Genomic DNA, 22,587 nt, shown 5'->3' on the forward strand with positions numbered 1-22,587 from the left:
GCTGTTCTGTGCTGTGAAGAGGAGGTGTCTTGGTGGGTGTGGTGAAGAAGGTGTCTGACGATGAATCGCAATGTTTTACAGCTGCTAGAGAATAGGCGCACTCAAACCCAACAAATCTGAACCCACCGTACCCCGAAGCTCCAGTGTCCGTGGCTGCCTTATTAGGGGAGGTTATAGAAGATTACGCTCAGCAGTGGGTTTGCTGAGCGGGGGACTTGAGCGCATACTGGAATCAATCATCGTCAAACCGTTGCATTTGAACGCTTTTCAACAAGTCCGACGTCTGCCGGTTGGAAGAAAATGCAAATGAGCAGCCGCTCGGTGTGTGGATTGTTTGCATTAGCATAATGATTGTGCAAATGCTTTTGGAGGAGTATTTTGGTGCAACGAAATCGTTCGAGCTGGTTGGTTGTGAAGTACAACTTGGTTCGTTTTTTTAGGTAGAATAAAGTTAAAAAATGGCTGTTTATGGAGTATTTAAGGTCATCGATACCGTTATTCATTGAGTGAAACACCCTGAAGAAGCCATTTATCCCACTCGCGGTTCATTCGTGTGACTCTCCCCTTAATCATTCGTTTGCCTAAGCCATCACCTTCGCCAACGTTCAATCCCGTTGACTGTTGATTGAGCAGTTCCGACAGTGGCCATCAATGGACATACGGGTTTCATCTTCCATTGCGTTTCCTTTTCTGAGCTCCACTCGTGAGGTAAATCGACGGAAAACAGCTTTACCGTACCTTTCGATTCCACCGTCTTCCCTCCCCGGTGGTAAGTGGGATGTTATTCACAATGTTGGCACAAAACTTAATAAATGTGCACTACGTATGTGTGTCTTAGGTGGGTGTTAGTTGGACGGGTATTTTGAATCCCTCCCTACGGTGAGCAGTTTCTCCCTCGAGCAAGAACAAGCTCGCTGGAAGGCAAATTGCAGCGCCCGAAACCTGCTCCCCGTTGCATGGCAATGAGGAGAAAGCAAGGTCGAAAGGAAAAGTGTGGATGATTTACAGCATCAGAACCGAAGTTTGTGAGGATTTTTTTAGTTTCACCATTCCACCCTTTCCTAACCCAATCGATTTTAATGGAAAAGGTGACCTGTACCAATCCCAGGGTTCGAGGAAGCGATGTTGTGCCTAATTGACGTATGATTGCGTTTGATGAATGGACTTTAGGCACATGCAGCAAAGTGTTTCAAGAAAGGAGTCATGATTAAAAACAGTGTTTTATGTGTTTGTGAGTTGAATCCACAAATTTGGGAAGATACTACCCAAATCTCCCGTGGAGACGCATGGTATAGAATAAAAACAATAATTATTGTAGTTTGACAATACAGCGTTTTTCAGCTGACTGTTGGTTCAGAGTTTTCTTAAAAATCTTCTTTTTATCTGTACATATCACATTTTGTGATAAATCTCCTTATCCTTTCTAGGCTTGAAGAGCAGCAAAACCTTTCAACATTAAGGCATTATCATACAGAAATATCAGATTAGTTCCTTCAGATACACTGCGAAGTACATCGAGTTGCAATGATTATTAGCTATTTTTATAGACAGCATTGCTGTAAGATCAATTGAGTGCCAATTAAAGAGGGTCTAAATGTTGGACCTTGTTTAACTCCTTCCTAGATCATCCCGAAAAGCAAGTTACAGACAGTTACTTTAAAGATTGATGTTGCACACGAAATCTGTTAAACGCAGAACATCATCAACTAGGTTGTAATACCTTTTAAATACTAAGCAAAACACAAAAAAAGGGAAAGAGAGAAGAAGAGAAATCTTAGAGAGTAAAGGAAGAAAAAAGGAAGAAGAAAATAAAAAAACAAGCAAAAAAATGAAGTAATGGCAATGTTTGAATATACTAAATGGAGAGCAACTTTGAGATAAATCGAGACTTTTTGCCCAACTGCAATCAAATACACTAAACACAATGCTATTTGGAGCTGATCGAACATATGGAATCATCATGGACATATGGACATGAACATGGACATGGAAAAACACGGTGGTTGAATCCTTTGCTGATACGTTCAATTTACAAATTGAATAGCAGTAATTAGCCAACATTCTCGTCCTGGTGATCGGTTCGGTCAGAAGAAAGTGGCCTTTTGTATTTGATAAACTAACCAAGCTCTTATAACGTTCTGGAAACATGTTTAAAAAAAAACATAAATAAAATGTTAAAAATAAAAAGTCCCTATCATTCAGCAATCATTTGATCGATCGTCACACAAGCACTTTCACAACCTTATATTTGTTACAAAATTTCAGCTAAAGCACACACAAAAAAACAAACAAAACCAGGTGTTGCGTTGTCACCGATCGCTCCGGATTGATACCTCCGTCCCGTCGACTGGCTATTGCAGCCACTAATAAACGAATGCTAATTTTCGTCCACGCTTCCCGCTGAGCCGGACGCGCCCCAAAGCTGACCGTAACGGACCGTAACAGACCAACCAAGCCGTACCGGACACCAACGACCCAAGCGTGTCACCAGCGAGCGAATCGCCATCCAAAACACTCTTTGGCGCGAGACAGATCGATACGGTTTCGTTTTGTCGTCGGAAGCATCGAATGGCAAGTGGAAAGATTTACGCCACTGCTCTTCATCTTTATGCCCGGGCGACAAGATGTTTTGGGTTTTTTTGTTCGTTTGCTGCCATTTGCCGTGGAATATTTACTCAACGATCGCTACCAATCGAGCACCGGGGACACGGTGGTTGACTCCATTTCGGTTCGATAGGGGGTTTTGGAACTAAATATGCATCAACTCGGTCTCCCGCAACTCGCCGGATCAACCGGAAGGTTCGGATCATAATCGTTACCGTGATTTACGCTGCCCGAATTTAAAGCGATCGAATCAGGTCGGATGAATTTGGGCTTTTCAGCAATAAAAAACAATCCCCGGCAGTAGAGGTTTGAATTTTTGAGCACAACATTTGTTAAAACCTTTCTTCCCTCGCTCTCCCCTTCGATCTCGCGGAGACGCGCGACGTAACAACAACCACCGCTGGTGAGCTACCACTCACGATCACCTTTGATCGTGCGTTTGGCGTGCCCGTGTCTTGGGCTGTGCTTGTGTGTGTGTGTGTGTGTGTGTGTGTGTGTGTGTGTGTTAAATGAAGCGAAAACATCTTCTTTGCGTGCCTTTTCAAGTTGTATCTCGCCCCAATGATGATGCCAAAGAAAAAAACCCGGACCAAAATCTCATCATATTTTCGTAGTCAACAAAGTGAATTCAATAAATCACCAACCATTCCATTAACATTTGCCGTCCAATCCAATCCAACAACGTCTTAATGCCTTGACGACGCCCGATCCGAGTTGCGACGTAACGAAATCAAACCACGACGAACCCGGCCCCGACATTATGGCCCGTTGGAGAAACTCCTCGGCCGACCGCGAAGGCTAATCGGAATTAATGGAATCGATTATCAATTCGCTAATTATGCAAATAATCCAGCAAAATACGAGCATGTGTGGTTGTGATTGCACGGGTCGTTTCGGCACCCAGGGATGTGTGTAACGAACGAACGAGACACGGCCGAGCGTGGTCGGCCAACAATTGGCGCACAACAATCTAGATTACTTATGCAGTGTGGCAGGTTTTTGAAAAGTATCACGCTGATTTTACGATGCTGTTGAACTGTTGCCAATAGGCTGCCCATTGCCTTTTTTCTGGGGATCATTGTGGGTTTTTTAACAGTTCTTTTCCTTGATTCGTCAACGTTTTAAGTACCTCCTGCTTGCCAATACCGCCCAATGGAACAATGTACAACACAACACCATTTCTCTTACCCTAAGACGCAACCTTTCAATGTGTGTATTAAATCAAGCACTGTGCACACAACCTGGCAAGCAATCGCAACCATCATCCACCGTAAGTGCGTTCAATTCGTTTCTACTTAATTACTCTAAACACATCCTCCCGATGAAGTCCGGCACCGAAATCAAATCGACGCCCGATTGGTAAGGCTGCAAGGATGGCCAACCGGGCAGCTGGCCCACAAGAGGCTGCATTCAAATTGTGCATTGGATAATTTATTGAGTCTGAGTGCAAGATTTCCGTGTTGCGGATCCGGTCGTGCATCCGTTGTCCGAATGCGCCCGCACTGCGCGACCGCCTTTCGACCGGCCCGGTCGACGGTCTACGACAATTTGATTCCGGTAGCGGATGCTGTACGACGACGACGACGACCACGGCAACAACCACGACGCCGATGGTACCGGTCGCTTCCCGTGGTACGGGGTTTTGCAATGTCCAGCAGGCCCAGGTCCGGGGGCGGCAGCACCGGCAGCGATGAAGCTGTTCGACATAGTTACGTGATTACCGCTGGGCCTTTGGTGATTAATCTAATTGAAAATCGGGAAGATTTACACGCTGAAAATACTAATTAGACGGTGGAGGCTCTTCCCGGGGCGCCACCACAAGCACAGCATTGCCGCAGTCCGAGATTTATCACGGGCGTGCGATTGACAAGGCAAAGTTGACAATAATTCATGAATTAATTACGAGCTTCCCGTTCGGTTGGGCCGTTTGCTGGCCCGCTTTAACTCCTCCGGGTTGTACTAGTGTGTGTGTGTGCTCTAATTGTTCGCCTTAGTTCGCATGTTTATAGAGATGCGCAGTATAAATTTAATACTCTTAAAAATAAATGCCATCATCCGACGCGGGGACACGCCAAGACCTTAACAGGTATATTCAAAAGCGATTCTGCTCCTCATTTCAAGCGTCGTAAATTTATCTTTCACCGTTCATTCCCGCTAATTAGGCGTCCCGCGCATAACGCGAAAAACGAGCACCGGGACGCACGCGGGTTTTTGTTATAAAGAAGTCGGCGAACGACCGAAAGGTGAACCCGATTCGCACAAATAAAATTGTTATAAAATTTTACAACGGCGTTAAAAATATTTATGACATTTCCCGTTTCCCGTTCCGTCCACCGGCTCGCGACGCTGCGTTATGCTCCGGCAACCTGGCTCCACTTGGCCGAGGAAGATCGAGCGAAGAAGAAAGTGAAACTAGCTTAGCTTTGACGAGAGTTGACATCTTTGGTCGGTGGATTGATCGAGCCCGCCATTGCCCGGTGAAGTGGCTCAAAAGCCCCCCCAAAAGGGAAGGTGGTCGGATTGTTCGAGAGAATAACTGTGTTTCGGCGTGCGTACCGAGGCACTCCACGGGAATCGCGGGGCTAGAAATGCGGTCAACGTACTCGATAATTGTCGGCTTATAAAGAAATTTATGAGCCTTTTCGAGAACTGGATATGAAAAGTGGTGTGTTTGTGTGTGTGTGTGTGTGTTTTTTTTTTGTTGTACAAGCTTTGTCGTATCTTCTAGTGTTGTTTACTCCCTTTCGTCACACCTTTCGTGTGAGTTGTGTGACAACTGTGGGGCAGTATTATTATCACGCCTTACGTCTTTTTTCTTTACATATTGGTAAAAGCGTTAATCGGACTAACGGGAAGCGCAACTTTTAAACTTCTCAAGCAATCACTTTCATTTTATATTCAACAACATTGTTTCCATCCAGAATTGTTCACCGTATGCTTGAAGTTTTTTTTATAATGTATTTTAAATTGATCGAAAATTTTAAATTGAAAGCGAAGTAAATTGGTACTGTAAACGGAGCTGCTTTGTACCAAAAGTAATTTACAGTTCATAATTGCTCCAAAAATGTAAAAATTAATGTATCTCTTTGTAGAACATGAAAAACTAATTCTTCTTCTTCTTCTATTTGGCGTAACGTCCTACGCGGACCTGCCGGCCAATACAAGCTTTCGAGACTTAATTCATTACCACGTAGCCGGATAGTCAATCCATGCTACAGGAGGACGGTCCATTCTGAGCTTGAGCCCATGACGGGCATGTTATTGAGTCGTGAGAAACTAATATCACTATCTAATGATAAAAGTCCACAAAATTTAACGAAAATATGTTTAGTAAAAGATAAATTTTTGCCTTTTCGAATGTGAATTAAATAATGAGGGAAAACTGAGATCGTAATAATCAATTTATGGAAAAAAAATTTAAATTATGTTTCAAATTTAAAGACGTCTATTTTCTGACATTGTTGTCTTAATTTGCAAATTTTTCAATTTATCTTATTGCTTCAAAAAGAAGATAATATTCTTTATTGCAACAATATATTAAACGTTATACATTAAACATGGATCTTCAACAGTTCGAATACATAACAAAATTGGTGAAGGATGTCACTTTCAGTCCAATTAAATAGTACATTTAATTAAAAGTTTATAATAAATTATATTTCTTTGGTAGAAAGATTTTAAAAACAATCACAACTGCTTACAACAAACGAAATCTTTGATAAAATCTCGCTAGCAAATCACTCGCTGTACTAGCTGTAAGGTAACACATCAGCAACAGCAATCGATTGGACCCCATTTGGCATCAGAATTAATGACGATTGCATGTTGCGGAGCACTAAGTAACACACCGTATCGTTGGCCCTTCGAAACACAGACACACACACACACACACACACACACACACACACACACACATACACTAACACACAGCATACCACAGCCATTACTTACGTACAATCAATCACCCTTTTCGATTGAAACCGTGCAACAAAACAACGCCAACTGGAACCGTGGACGAGTGGACGAGCGCCGAGCAACCTTACCTGCGTAATTTATGCTAGCGTCTGTCAAACGTTCGCTTAAGCCATAAATAATAACATTAATTAATTACCTTTGCCCCCGTGCTGCTGAAGTTATGAGTGAGCAGCGCTGTTGTGCTGTGTCAAATACCTTATGCAGTTCCGAAAAGTTGGCCCCATGTTCGCTATTATTTTATCGCTACGAAAGTTCCTACAGTAATTCATCTTCTTATCGATGAAAACGGAGCACATGTTTCTTAATAGTTACTACAGCTTGCATTTACATTACACGATCATCCTTAAGTGCCTCTTTATCAGTGTTGTTATAATACCATTGGGTACGAATTTTCAGCATACAACTAAAATTCCAGCTATCTCATCACTTTACATCACATTATTCCAAATGAGCTAATTGTTGTATCGTGATGGAAGCAATTGCCAGCCAGTACTACTACTGCCCCCTGCAAGGCTGAATTCGATCACGTAACACTTGCAGCACACACACACAGAGAGTATCAGGCGCCCCGTCGGCGACTGACCACTGGATCCCGTGTGGCTCATTGTTTCATCCCTAAAAAGAAGTCTCATAAATCTCGGCCTGTTTGTTTACGGAATCGAATGAGTTATTGGGGGAGCCGGGAGTCTTGGTCGAGCAACTGAGGGCGAACATTCCGCGCAAAACTCGCACAAGCACCGGACAGCAGGCGCTGAGGCACAACAGCAGAGTCTAATTATTCTTCACTGGAAATGTAAATAAATACGTAAATCAAATATTGAATTCAACAATTAATTCGGCGAAAGCGGGGCGGGATCAACAGCCGAGGTGCAGACATCACAGGCGTCTGGTAACATTGTTGTTACATTTTCCCAATTTCATTTTTTTATCTTCTTTCCTTTCCTCATGTACGCAAGAGACCTTTGATAGCATTGAGTTTCCGTTACAGAGCGACGATCAGCAGCAATGATTAACTCTCAAAACACCTTTTGAAGTTTGAGAATCACAAAGCCACTGTTGGGCCGTTTGGCTGTAGAAAAAAAAAGAAAGAAAGAAAGAGCTACCGGCACCGGCTACTTCGATGCCCTCACGGTGGCAATGAAGCATAACACTACAAACAACGTGCTCGCTGCGCAACGGGCCGCGCATTAAGCAACGCCGACCGTGTGTCTTCGCGCGGTTACCTTTACACGTTCGGCCGGGATCGCTTGGACCTCCACGGGTGATGAAGTGTTGAGGACACAATGCCAATTGTGCGTCGAACGAACCGTCGTGCTGACTCTGTCGCTCGTTCGACCACCAGCGCGCGGGCATCGTGTGTGGTCGGGTAGGCATTGATGCTGCTGCAGCATTCGTCTGTCTGATGCTGTGCTTGCCCTGCTCAAACACGTTGCCCACTCAACGAACGGACGAACGGACCCATCCCCATCCACCACCACCACACCACCACCGAGGCACGATATTTCCGGCGGCCGCGACGTACACGCTCTCCTCTGCGATGTAAACATGTCAGAATGTTTGGACTGGACAAAGTGAGCGTGAAGCGCGCGCTCGCTATTGCCTCGGGGATTGTGGCACGCCAAAAGGTGCGAAGAAACCGTTGAAGTGGCAGTGGGCAATTTGCTCTTTGGGAGCAACATTAGACGGCTAGACCGAGATGCACTCCCCTCCCTCTGCAGTGTGCTATATTTACATTGCTCCTCGCTCTGTCGCACTGTCTGCTGATGAGATGGGCCACAGGTTTGATTGGACCACATCGCGAGCTGCGTTGATGGGAGAAAAGCGCGTCAGTTGTACGTCTGGTGAGATGAAATAAATACTTGGCGCAATCAATTTAATTTTGCCAAACGTGCCATCGACTAGTACTATCGCAATTTGAAGCCAAAAATATGAGTACAGAGCGTCACTTATGATTGAGGTCTCTAGAAACAGTTCACACTTTCTTCAGGCTTATCAATGATAGAGGCAAAACGGGGAACGCGAATCTCAGCCCCTCTACACAGCTTCACGCTCTCAAAACCATCCTTGCATCTCAATCATCATTCAACGCTGACGTGTAACACATTGTAATTGTACGCTCATTATTCCCTTCACTTATGTCGTCACTCCATGACTTTGAGTACATAATTTTAATTGCTGAGTGATTGAGCATTTACTATCCACCGTCAAACAACGTGTTGAGGAGCTCGTCTCATCTCATACACGACGTACCTGTTGCCACTTTTGACAGTGGCTTTTGAGGCCGACGTGCCACCTCACGACGGCGTCATTTTCGGTTTGCAAAACAAAAAGAAAAGCCCCGAATGCTTTGACCATTTCAGGATGTAGCTGCCCAAACCCAAACTGGGTAGGCCCCACTTCGATTGCGAGCATAGTTCGATCATGTCCTATCTCTTCTTGTCTAGGTTTCAAATTGCAATAATCGTCCAACGCCACACGACAGCAGCTTATCGAAAGGAAAGCTGCATTCGTAGATAACTGCTGTGACCTGTCGGTCGGTCGATCGGACGGTCGGATGGTTGTGCATGATTGACATCGATGGACCGCACTTCACAGCACTGCCGAATTTCGAGTTCGGTTGGCGCGATTGACATACACGCGAGAGATTTACACCGGCACACTTAATCGTGTCATGTATCCATAAACGTGTGGCTCATCTCACGAGCGTCAATCTTCTAAGGGGTGGGGTAAGGCCATCTCAAAATGATGATGATGAGTATGATCCGATGTATGCCAATTGGCGGTATTTTGTGGGTCCTATTTCCAAGGATGGTTTCAAGGTCTCATAAAAAAAGTTGTAAGAGAAAGTTCTACAATATAGTGTATTCTACAATATAGTAAGAAATTTTATTTAACAATACGTAATGTATTCACAAAAAAAGAAGTCATGGTGGGAAGCCTTCGAAAAACTTTCATAGTTTTCCCGATTTTCAACGATGAAATAATCAGAGTATGGTTATAAAATATAATAAAACATATTAATTTAAGGAAATATACCTTCTTTGATGAACGGTCTGCTCCCGAGGTACGCGGTTTGTGCGTTCCCGAGGAATCCGTGTAACTCTAATATCAGCGTAAGTCGAATTTCTCGGTTTTCTGTCAAATACAATTGATCACTCAGTATTTTTTATTCAATTTAGTACTTTTATACAATTTATCATTTATTTGATACAACTCGTGTAGAACATTCTGATATGTTTGGCCTTTAAGAGAATTAAATTTATTAGGAAAAATGCAATTTATACTACATTGTACAAATCTTGAAGGAAATTGTACTGATGTCCAAATTTTGAAAGCCACGTATCTACGAATCCACGTAAGTCGAGAACCGCGTAACTCGGAAACAGATTGAAGTGTATTTTTTGAAAAACTAATAATAAATAATTTTTACTTTAAAAAATGCAACTAGTAAATTCAAATAAGAATTTCCCAAAAAAATTTTTTTGTTTTACTTCAGAACATTTTCCTGACTTTTATCATCGAATAATAATCGATAAATGCTCATTATATTGAAATGCTTTAAAATAATAAATAATAATAGAAATTTCAGAGCTTAAAAAATAATTAGAACTAAATTAGACCTTAACAGTAGAATTGTATGCAGAGCTATTACACATATCAAAAACATAAAAAATTCATTTGAAAAAATAATGGTATAAAAATGTCAAAGCCAAGTCTACATAGATACACTCCTTTAGTATTTGTTCTGATCCTTGTCTGGTTGGTAAGTAGATCCATCCTGTTCCGAAAAATGTAATTATCCAATCATTGAAAGTCTGAAATTTGTCTAAGTGAATCTGAGTCTAAGTCTTTATTGTTATAATGCCAATGTTCTAAAGCCAAAACGTCCCCAAAGAATAGAGACTAACGTGATCTGACTTTAAAAAAAACAACAAAAGAGTTAAAAAAAAAACACTCAACTTTTTCAATTGACACCTTCAAATGGACTGCAAATTTGCCCAGATGTTTATAATTATTGATGCAAACCAATCCATTTCACGATGACATGCTGTTGATAGCTTGTCTCGCGCGTGGTGCTAGCAGGAAACAGCTTAACGCGCCTCACTCCGATGACCAGCCAGCGAGCCAGCCAGTTGTGACACTAAGTACTCCACAAAGGCCGATTTGCAGAGAAAATTTAGCAGCAAATGCAAACCACAACACAAGCACCAACAGACACGGCCTCTGGCCAAAGTGCACCTCCACCACACGTACGCTCTTGCCCACGCAACGAAAAACACAACCGCGCGCACGCACACGCGCTTCGGGAGGATGAAATATTGTCCGGTTGTGAATAATTGACAAGATAACTCTCAGTCGTATTAGTATCAATCAAATGTTATAGACCGCCCGACGAAACCGTCTGCTTCGCTGGACCACAAGCAGCAGCAGCAGCGGCAACAGCGATATCACGCGAATTCCCAGCACTTCTGACAACCATGGCCAAACCAGCAAGTCTGCAGGCTTTTACACACTTTCGCATCAACCGACCATTCTCGGCCATTTGATGGAGGGTGCCCTCCCTTCCCCCCCTCGGCCCCACCTTCCTCCGTAATAGAGAAATGTTTGGCCTGACAGTATGGCACTTGAGGCTCGGCCACTCGGGCTCGATGATACTTTGGCTGTCTGTTGGGCCATCTATCAAGCTCGCTGGAAGCGTGAATGACAATGACGCTTTCTGACGGTGTGACGATGAGCGCTTCGTGTGTGTGATTCGCGCCTTGTAATCAATATCGCCTACATGGGGCAGTGTCCAGCCGGCTTGGATAGTTCACGCTGGTACTCGTGCTGAGGCTCTTGGAGTTGATGGAGTATGTGTCCCAGCAAAAGGAGTGAAGATTTTGGAGGTCACTTGCAAAAACTACAACTTTTTAAACCAACTCTCATGACTTTTCTGAGCAAAAATCCCCAAGAAAATAATCAACAGCTTCTTAAAAATAGGTCCACCTCCTCCTCCACCGAACAATAGCTAATAATTGTTCTGCCCAAATCTGTTTCGAATCGAAAGTCAATTAGCCACACTTCGCACGAGTAGCGCCGTCGTGGTGAGGTTGACGTTTGCTGTTGTGCCGAGCGCAACATGAAAAATCTATGCTTTCACCCCGTTTCCAGGCGATCACTTCCACCCCCTGTATGACACGCGTTGATTAGTTCCGAGCGTCTGCAGGGACGACATTTTCACACTGCGTTAACCTCCACCTCCCATCCTTCCGCAATTCATTCGGCCGGGATGGAGACCTTCTACATCGACCACGGGGGCTACCGGTGATTAATTGTGCTCAATTAGGTCGATAGTTTTGGCGTCTTTCTTTCATGCGCACGGACGGACGAACGGTTGCGCTAGTCCGCAATACTGCTGCTGCTGCTGCAAACGTGCCCCCAGGGAGGGACAATAAATCAAATTTGTCTAGAACGAAACATTCATCAGTCACCGAAAGAAACATACGTATTTATAGCCCCCCACCTCGAGCCATTCTTGCTTTTCGGTCTGCACGGTAAAGAACCACGTCTCCCATCTCTGCCTCGTGGAAGGCGGACGGTATAAAAATGACGAAAAGACGATTGACAACAATCACCGCCTGCCCGTTGCTGTACTTGTTGCCGTCACCAGTGTCGTCGTCATCGTTTTTCGTCGTTGTCATTGAGGCAGCACACCAAGAAGCTTTAAGAAAGGGTCACACGGATCATGGTACGAGGCGAGATCGATGGATCATCCTGCACGGTTCGTACGGGCAGCACAGAGAAGAAGCTGGATGTATCATGAGGTTGAGATAAAGATGTGAATGTCTTTCAACCTAGCGGCATGGCTCACAACACTTCCGAGCTCTGTGCTTATAATCGAATCGGTGTTGGGTGCGGCCTGGAGGGAACAGCAACAAAAAAGGCGTCCCGTACGCGAAGAAGCGAGAATTTCTCCTTCGCAAAGGATGATAAAACTGTGATCATAAGCGCAACTGGAGTGATTGACGATTTCGTGTTGTCCCGTGACACACCGGCAGGGGAACCGTGCCATTCGAACCGTGTCACCGTGTGGTCAGATAGATGGCAATCGATTTCCGCGACGCGATTAATGGAAAGACTCCCGGACGTCGTTTCCATCTCCCTTCCCCACATCGGTCTTTCACTATCAAGATTGAAGCTACGGCGATGCAGTTTTGCAGTCATTGTCCTGTCCATCATATTTTGTGCTTGCCCGCTTTTGGGTATCAGAAAACAGGTACGCGCGGTACTGGTTGGCAGGGGCGTTTGCAATCGGATACGTTCAAATATCATCCGGGACGGGACGGACAGGGGGATTTTCGGGATCTTTACATCATCCTCTAACACTGCGTTGTGCAGTGCATGCACAGTGATGGATGCATTCTGCTGCTAGTTTAAGCTCCCTTTGAAAGCTCTTAAGTATCCTGTTTACTTGCGCCAAACAAACATTGAAAGGAAGCAAAACAAGCGGATTTTCCTACAGAACAAAGGAAACGATGGAGTTCATCATCATCATCATCACTCGGGGGTTTAAATTTAAAAAAAAATCCCACCTCACCTTCGCAATTGACGCAATGATGTCATACCAATCAGCCAGCCAGCCCGGTCTCGGTGCGTAATTCGTTCGTGTGAAAAGCGCCCGGCAATGTCCACTCATCCATCATGTCGCGACGCTTGACCATCAATTTGTCACATGAAAGAATGCTGCGAGTGAGTGAGTGAGTGTTTCTGCTGTGTTTATAAATAATGTAAAATATGTGAACGATGAATAAACCGTATAGTGCGGCGCGATGGTTTATTTATCACCCATAAAACCTCCTACTTGGCAGATTGGCCGCGCTGAGACTTTTTCCGTTCGGTGGTGTCTTCGGGTACATGTATTGCCCATGAGCATGACGTGCACACTCTCCCTGAGATCAGCGGTGTAAATCACAATTTGTCAATCCTGGAATGCATCTCGGCAAAGCCAAACGGACGTGACAGCATCGTCACCGGGTTTTGCCTCAATATTGCTAACCATGTACCAATATATCTTGCCTCTCTCTTGCCCCCCCTTTCATGTACATTTCCCGTACCGTACGACAGCAAGTGAAGAGTTCTCACTTTCACAGCCCTCGCCTGATGACTTCACGCTTTCTTGGACAAGATTAATGGTCCACTAGTGGGAGGTGAGGGATAGATTGCCCAAAAACCACACACATTTTTGAAAAATTCATTTAAAACCTTCAACCTCTTGAAATATTTTTAATAAAATTCATGAAAAAGTATTATCTTTCCATTGAAAATGTCCTCCATTGCTTCCGTGTAGCTATTACTGCCTGCAAATTAGCTTGCAGAAAATGTGGCCCAATAATTCGCACACCTGTAAGTTTGGCGTACACTGCATTAACACTTCCTAATCGATTTCCGAACTGCTTCGTGCAAATAAATTATCACACATTAAAACGTGACATTTTGACCCCGGGACAGGCTCAGCACACCCTTCTCACCACTTCCAACCACCAACGAAGCTCAAGCAAACATAATGCAATGCCGGAACAGAAGCTGTATCACAATTAATGATTCGTTGGGGAATGATTTTACGCATCCAACCGCCCATAATTTAACGTATCAAATAGCGATCGACAGTTCATTGGGTGCCATCAGTTTTCGGGACAGGAGGAGACGAACGCTTTACTTCGTACGTGTCCCCATTCCCAATTCCCACTCGCCATTACTACCATGTTCCTCCCCCTCCCCCCCCCCCACCCTATCAGAAAACGTGTGGTACGTACAGGCATTTCAACTTTATAATGAATCTGTACGCTCACCGATCAGTATGCAGCGTAGCGTAAAATATATTGTCAAAAAAGCCACCCCAAAATCGATCCAGAAACGCGCGACACACACACACACAGACACAGGAGTATGAATTGCATAAAAGCTGATAAGCTACCAGTTTTAAATTATAGGCGCACCCAAGCCTCCGCCCCCCTCTCCATCCCGACCGAGCGTGATCGTTCAATGCCCATCCGTGGCCAGCCAGGGATCACCGGACAATGAATTAAAATTTTTAATGTACACATTCAATCACAGCGCTCCCGATTCTATCGGCTTCGATAGAACCGCTCGCACCCATCGCTAGAACGCCCCTGCACCATGCCCGCCGGATTGGGACGAGGTACACCTGTCGTTCGGAATTGCATACACCCGTTTGCAGTCACGCAGGCAGTCCCACGCACAACACGCCGGGTTTGCCCGGGAGGGACAGCCGTCCGACAGCCCAAATGCTGGCATCATCGAACACACCTCGGACGCTCGGACTACTGGGCTAGGAGGTGCTGGCCCCGGTTTGGTGGATGGGCAGGGGGTTTGCAGCACAAACGAATACAACAGCAGTGTGACAGCAGCAATTACGGATTCACCGAAAATTTCAACGCGGACATTTAATCAATATCATTTTAATGCGCACAGATAAAAATAACACATAAATCAAATTAATCTTGAAATCAAAAATGCTCAAATTAACACATGTTCGGTGCGCAGGACTTTGGTGCAGACGCGCCACGCTTTGGTGAAGAGAATGATACTGTTTTTTTCTCTGTTTCTGGTGGTAACAGTTGACAGTTGGAATATTGTAAAGTGTATTTACATTATCAAGTAGAATTGAAATACATTTCAAGCACCTCAAATAGTATGAAACAATATTAAGAAGATCATGAATAAAATTAACAATAAAGATATGATCAACGAAAATGGAAAAAGTGTATTTAGTGATCGTGTTGCAAATTACAATACAAAACTGTTATTTTTTTAATTTTATGTCACACAACATTAAAAAAACTGAAAATAATGAATTATTGAAGATATTTTTCAACAATGTGAAGCATTTTTTGCAAATAAATATTAAATTACACATAATTTGTATCCTTCCCCTGCATTAAAATGTATATAAAATTGCATCGTGGTAACATTTCAGAACATCAGATATTGAGAATTTAATTTTAATAATTAGTTATTTCTTACATGTGATTCAATGCAAATTATTCTGAAATACAATATCCAACACAATAAACCATATTTGGATACCTAATGTACAGATTATAATTATAAAACTTAAAATTTATTTTTGCTTTCTTTGGATTATGGACTTAATAGACCTTAATTGATCACGAAATGATTTTTTTTAACAAATAACTTAAAGCTTAAACAAATTAAACAAACAAATGATTCTTCAAATTGACGCCAACAACTGTTCACCCAGAATCAAACTATCAATAAAACACGATAACACTCCTTGCAAATCATACTACAACTGATTGGTGTCATGTTGTCGATCGTTTTCTCGTTTATGATGTTTGCTACTTCCTGCCATAGGTGAAACTCTCACCTTACCTGCTAGAACATTGATAGCAAAAGGTGAGCAACGCTGACACAACATCGACACTGATGGCCCATCATGAAATGGTACCAGCGTTCGATGCTCCTGTTTTTTTTTTTGGGCGTCGAATTTGCCTTCTTGTTTGACATTTTTTGCTCATCACTCTTTCACTATGCACCCTGTGCCGGGTGCCCAATTTCTTTCACGCTCTGGAAAGAATCAACAAATTTGCCTTGGTTACGTTTACTATCCGTTCTCTTTTTTCCTTTTTTTTCCTTTCACTGGGAAATTGGTGGATCAAGTGGAAAACCAGCATGATAGTGGAACAACAACAACAAAAACTGCTTCCCCTGAAGGTATATTTACACAACCAACAGCTTGGCTCGAAGAGAGACAGAGTGAGAGTAGGAGAGGTGAATCGCGGCGCCGTATGCCTGTTATTATTGATGGAATGTGATAGACTCAATTAACCTATGCACCTGATGCACCGTTTTCGGTGGTCCACCGGTTACGTTATTTAAGCAAAACAAAATGCGGCAAACCAATACCACAGCAAGCGGTGTGATGGCCTCAAAGGGTGCAAGAAGTGCGAGAAAAAAAAAACAAATGAAATTTTCATCAAACGAACAACAAAAAACTACGAAAGCACACTACAATGATATGCACACAACGAACAGTGCAACTTTTGTTTTTTTTAGAGACAGTATGAATCAGTTTAACGAGCGATGAAAATTGACGAGATCAAAATAAATTGGATTCACGATCAAGCTTTTGCTTTGGGTTTCCCAGTAAAACAGGTGGCCAATGAATAAATTGGATGGTTTTTTGTTTGGCACAAAATTGTTTTAAATGATACATTTGGGAAGTACTAGTGAAAACTAAATGGTTTTAACCCAGCTAATTTGGAATGTACTTTAAATCCTTCACAATCGTCAAAAATTAAAAAAAAATAAAGAAAACCAAATAAATAAATTAAAAATAACAATAATATATATAAATAAATTAATAATTTAATACATAAAAAATGATGAATACACTGAATGAACTAAAACATAACGAGCAATAATGCAGAAAATGAGCAAAGGAGAGTTGCCCCAATAAAAATAATAATAATTATAATAATAAAAATAATAATAATAATAATAATAATAATAATAATAATAATAATAATAATAATAATAATAATAATAATAATAATAATAATAATAATAATAATAATAATAATAATAATAATAAAAATAATAATAATAATTATTATTATTATTATAATAATAATAATTATAATAATAATAATAATAATAATAATAATAATAATAATAATAATAATAATAATAATAATAATAATAATTATAATTATAATAATTATAATAATAATTATAATAATAATAATAGTAATAATAATAATAATAATAATTATAAAAATAATAATAATAATCATTATTATTATTATTATTATTATTACAAAAATAATAATAATTATAATAATAATAATAGTAATAATAATAAAATTAATAAAAAAATCTGCAAATCTACAACAAAATAATTAATAAATCTTATTGGCAAAACTTTTTGAACTAAACATGATAAATCGAAGATTTTGAAGGAATCTTACCACCAATATAAAATGTTAAAAAAAATGTATAAAGAAAGCAAATCATGATGATATAAACATAAGTCAATAAAACTAAAACATGCACATTTCGGCTTTGCTCCAATATGAAATAGGAATACAATGAAAAAAAAAACTACAAAAGCAGTAATCGTTCAAACATTTCATGCCAGCTCTTACAGAACAATGTAAAACTCTAAATAAATCAAAATATACACACCTACAAACAAGCCCAATATAATGGCTAGCGGTTGTAATGTTTGCATAGTAAATCCATCTCGCTGGAATGACCAAACGAAGAAGAAGAAAAAAACCCGTGCTCGTGAGTGAGTTGACCATTTTATCTCCATATGGTACCGAGCGGGGCGAATGCCATGTATTCATGGCATGTAATGAATAATCCATCATTCATTTGTTTGATATTTTCGTGTACCGTGCCCACTGCACAGCGATCCCAGATGTCCGCCGTACGCACAGCATCCCTTGGGACGGTCGGGTGCCTTGTGTGTACTTGTAAATGTAGTTGCGCGGCTTGCCCGAAACAGCAAAATCGCACAATGAAGTGACCATCGCGCACTGATGGATGCAGAGCCATTGTCGCCAATGATGGATGCCACTCGGCCCCCCCTTCACAGAGACACACTGAGGGGGAGAGGAAGAGAGAGTGAGTGACCGACCGCACAGGGCAGACGCAAATCTATCGCGTCTGTCTGCGGTTAAGTCACTCAATCCTTCAATTGCACGCTAGGATTTACGTGCCACGGCACGGCTCGGCACGGCTCTGCTTTGTGTGTTCTTACCACACACACACACACGACCTTCCCCATCCATCGAAATCCAATCGAGCTCTTCAACGCGGCGTCATAGTCCCAACATTCCCCAATCATGCCTTGCCACTTGATGGGGTATTGCATCGTCGCATAAAACCGGAACCATATCAAGCGTGGCATAACTCAAAATGATTTGTTGATTTTTGCCCAACCTGTCCAACGGGAACAACGGGGACACACTGCACAGACGACTCACCAACCGGGGTGTGGGCAGGTTTAGCAGTTATTGTACCTGCACACAAGGTAAACGTTTGTGCTTTATATCCTGTCAGCACAAATGACCACAGACAATGTACAAGGGACAAGTCGCGTGTAACCACAAAACATACCGGTGAGTGAGTGAGATTTAGGACAGTGCTGGTGAGGTCCAAAAAAAATAGCCACAAAGGTGAGTGAGCCTTTGAGAATCCTAGTTCTTGCTGCACAGAATGTGCTCCTAAGAGAATGCTGCTGCACGTTACACTGTCACGTTTCTCCTATCAATCATTAGCTAATACTCACGCCCAAAACCGTAAACATCGTTTCGTCTAGCACGCGTGTATCTTTGTTACGTTCAGCACTGTCCTGTTGCAGTTCGGTTCATTATTTTCCCATTTTGTGAAGGTCACCCACCACGGCCCGTTGCATTACTTTTGCGCTCGTTGCGAACGATTATCATGCGTGCGTGTGTGTGCTCTTGGCCACGCCATCACCAACCAGTCATACCTCCAGTTGCCCCTCCCTACCAACACCCTAACCGAAATGTGCAACCGCGCATCCTTGCTCGTCATTTGCAAGAGCATCATCATCTCTCTTCACCGACCGAGTAGTTTAGCACCAATGTTTGCATAAGCCATGATGCCGTAGCCACCCGCGTATGCACCTTGCAGTGTATGATGCAGACCACCCAAAAGACAAACGCGTAGGCGCAAACCCCTATTTTCTCCTGGCACCCGCAACGTCGCGCGGACCGTGACGTACGTGGCTGCTCGAAACCAAACACTCAGGTGTCATGTTGACGCGGAAAAACAAACAGACAAGTCCTGGAGTCGTGGATATGGGGATACGCATCCTTCTTCGCTTAAACGGTTTTGCCCGTTTTTTGCACCTTTTCGCACCCCGTGTCCGTGTGTCCGTCATAAATACCGCACCGTGACGAATCCGGCATTCGTCCGCAATACGGCGACAAGGGTGGGAAGGTGTGCATGACTGCACAGAGCGACGGCTGCCGGCGTGACGAATGCTTGTGGTTCTTGCCCGGTTTGGCACGCCGTATGCAACTATGCATCGTGGTCTGGCCACGATCCAAAGCCGTAGAGAGAGAGCACAGCAGCAAACGCAAAAATTAGCGACGTGTTGCAGGTCCTGCGTTTGCATAGCGCACACACACACTCCCTGGAGTGGATGATGCACAGATGGAGAGAGCGAGCATAAAGCTACTCAGGGCCATGCACACTCAAAACCAGCATGCCAGCAAGTCCTCGCCGTGGTCGTACTACCTTTGCGTACCTTGCGAACGAGTGCTAGGGCAAATGGAATGGAGAATGCAAAGCAGTGCAGCAAAAAAGTGCACCACCAGTGCCATAGCAGCACACGAGTGACTGACGAGTTGCGATAGTGGAGGTTTACCACTAGGCGAACGTAGACGACGGATCGCATACGCAACAACACCAAAAAAAAACTCGGGGCGTATGAATCAGCTCGACGATAAAGAGACCAACTGACTGACGGCCAGCCTAGATGCTCCGGATGCGGACAGCGCTACTAAATAGCAGCCACCGATAGATGGCATGGCGTACGCACACACAAACACACACACACACACGCATGACGCATCATGTATCATCGTCAATCTGTTTGCGTATGCAAGTTATTCACGGTGCAAACTGCGTGCAAGAGAGCAAGTCATGACTCCTGTTGCTTCGGCTTTTTGTAGCAAACAAACAAGCGTTTAAGCGATTAGGATAAACATCAACAACTACTGCTGGTGTGTGTGTGTTTTCGGAACAAGGATCAAATTGGGGGAATGCTTATAAAACAAGCTTGTTCAGGGTGTATAATCGTTAGCACATGGCATCAAACCGGGGGGATGAATTATGAATGGAATGGAATCAGGACACGAATGATGCAATGAAAACACAAACATTTTGGCATTTGGTGTTAATGGAGTAGCGAAACATACTTTCTAGAAGGAAAAAACGCACACATTAGTGACAATTTTGACACTTTGGCGATGATACAAGCCACACGATTTAAAACTTCTCCGAAATGGGATCCATCAACAACGGCATCTCGTGCTCACCACCACCAGCGCCACAGTCTCCAATGGATCGTTCAATGATGCGACCTACCGATGGAAGGTTGCTGCCACCTTGCTGTGGCTCCCGGGAATGGTGGTCCTTTTTGACGACAGCTTCCGACTTGGAGGTGGTGGCCACCATAAGCGTTTCGATTGCTTCGTGATTGACCGATGCCATCGCATCACTGTGTGTCCTTCGCAAACTGCATCCAGCTCCCTTCTTTTTGGAGGTTTTGTTCTCCAGCTTTTTCAACCTTTCCAACAGTTCATTGCGGCTAGATATTGAACAAATGTAGTTATTGAAATAATTAAAGTAAAACTAAATTACTTACGATTTCACAAGTGCACCCAGTTCCCGCTGGAGCTCGTTCATCTGTACTGCGTAGTCTCCGATTTGTAGGTGCAACTGTTCCACCGTTGACTCCAACTGACTATTTCGATTGCGCTCCGAGTCAAGCTGCATCTCCAGGTACTCGCAGTGTTCCCTAAACCATCAAGAAAATAAACACTCAACAATGCTCCAGTGTAGAGTACAACCAACCTCAACAACAGTGTACAACCAACCCCTCACATCTCACCTGAGGCTCGCCAGCGTCTTCGGGCTCTTCTTCGATGCCGACGCCGTGTCGGAACCATCATCGTCCACGTTCGCCCCCAGCTTCACCAGTATCTCGTGGCAGGCTTCGTTCGAGATTTTGATATTATCGCGTATGTCGAACTTTTCGATCGACGCGTTCATGTTCAAACATTCCGTAAGAAACTGGGCCGCCACATCGGTCAGCCCGCAGTTGCACACGTGTATCTGCCGCACCCAGGCATCGTCCTTCAAGACGTCGGTCAGCTCGAGCAAACCGTAGTCGCCGATCGCCGGGTTGTGGCTCAGGTACAGATATCGCAAACCCATTAGCTTATCCTCCTTAATGTCACCGTACCGCAGCGACTGCTCCCAGCTCGTGGCGTAGCGCTGCATCTTCTGAAACTTGATCACGTCCGCCACGGCCTGGCACCCTTTAACGGTCAGCTGGCACGCGGTCAGATTTAGGAGCTGCAGGTTGGGCAGAAACTTTATCTCGGCGCACAGCGCTTTACAGCCGTCGTCGCCGATCGAGCAGCGGGCAAGGTTCAGCTCGGTCAGGGAAGTGTTTTGCGACAGCCCCTGGAGACACCGAGCAAGAGAAGGGAGAGAGTTAATCGCAACATTCACTAACCAGCAATCAATCACGGCCCGATTCCGGACCTACCGTTATAAGCGTACACAGCCGTACACCTGCCAACGGGAAGCCTTCGATCGTGAAGTGCTCCACCACCTTGTTGGTGCGCAGAAAGGTCGCCAGCGTTTCCACCAGCTGCTTGAAGGTGCGTTTGTCTATCAGTGGGGTTTTCTCCGCACCATTCCCTTCGTGAACGCTGTGAGGCACCAATCCATCCGTACCTGTGTTTCAAACGCAAAGGAATTCCCAATTTTTTATGAAAGAACTACAACATATTACATCTCGCCACACGTCGTTACCTTCCGTGTAGGTTTTTCGCAAACGCAGCGCCACATTGTTTAAGGAATTGTCCTCCCGCAGCGCGTCCGTGATCAGCTGCCAATCGTAGCACTTGAACCGATCACCGTACACGTCCAGGAAGGATTGATTCTTCTTTTTAGTTTTCACTATTTCCGGCAACGGATGGAAGTTCTTCGACCGGCACAGCGCTAGGTAGCGATGGTGAAAGTCCTTAGCGCGCTGTCTATTGCGACGCTCGCTGCGGCCGGCCGGCTTCCCATTCGTGCTGTTCGTGTTGCTGGACATCTTTTGCGGGCTTGCTTGTCTGTATGTTGAAGAGCTCGACACTAAAATGCAAGCAGCACGGAGAGATGATGCAAATGAAGACAACCTACAAGGCTACTTTGATGAAAGTCTTTCGC

The 22,587-nt window shown here is 43.8% G+C and overlaps 2 protein-coding genes across 2 annotated transcripts in view; one reads left to right on the forward strand and one right to left on the reverse strand.

The window, feature by feature from the left end:
• The window catches only part of LOC120958149 (protein tiptop), a 152,190-nt gene that overhangs the window by 48,312 nt on the left and 81,291 nt on the right, over positions 1-22,587 (forward strand). The gene's annotated exons all lie outside the window — the stretch shown is intronic.
• Positions 20,522-22,569, reverse strand: LOC120958148 (protein Cep78 homolog). Its single transcript, XM_040380730.2, has 5 exons — positions 22,186-22,569; positions 21,917-22,107; positions 21,254-21,831; positions 21,008-21,160; positions 20,522-20,950 (listed from the first exon to the last, which is right to left on the reverse strand). Exons 1-5 carry the CDS (start codon positions 22,469-22,471, stop codon positions 20,629-20,631), a joined length of 1,530 nt encoding a protein of 509 aa, XP_040236664.2. The 5' UTR covers positions 22,472-22,569; the 3' UTR covers positions 20,522-20,628.

The sequence above is a fragment of the Anopheles coluzzii genome, chromosome 3, assembly GCF_943734685.1.
Source record: "Anopheles coluzzii chromosome 3, AcolN3, whole genome shotgun sequence".
Taxonomy (NCBI): domain Eukaryota; kingdom Metazoa; phylum Arthropoda; class Insecta; order Diptera; family Culicidae; genus Anopheles; species Anopheles coluzzii.

Excerpts from the sequence above, each read along its gene's own strand:
- LOC120958148 (XM_040380730.2), bottom strand. The coding sequence starts at position 22,471 with ATGTCCAGCAACACGAACAGCACGAATGGGAAGCCGGCCGGCCGCAGC. Across the intron at positions 21,832-21,916 it reads GGCTGTGTACGCTTATAACG|GGGCTGTCGCAAAACACTTC; the intron begins GTAGGTCCGGAA and ends CGGTGTCTCCAG. Across the intron at positions 20,951-21,007 it reads CTGGGTGCACTTGTGAAATC|CCGCAATGAACTGTTGGAAA; the intron begins GTAAGTAATTTA and ends TTCAATATCTAG.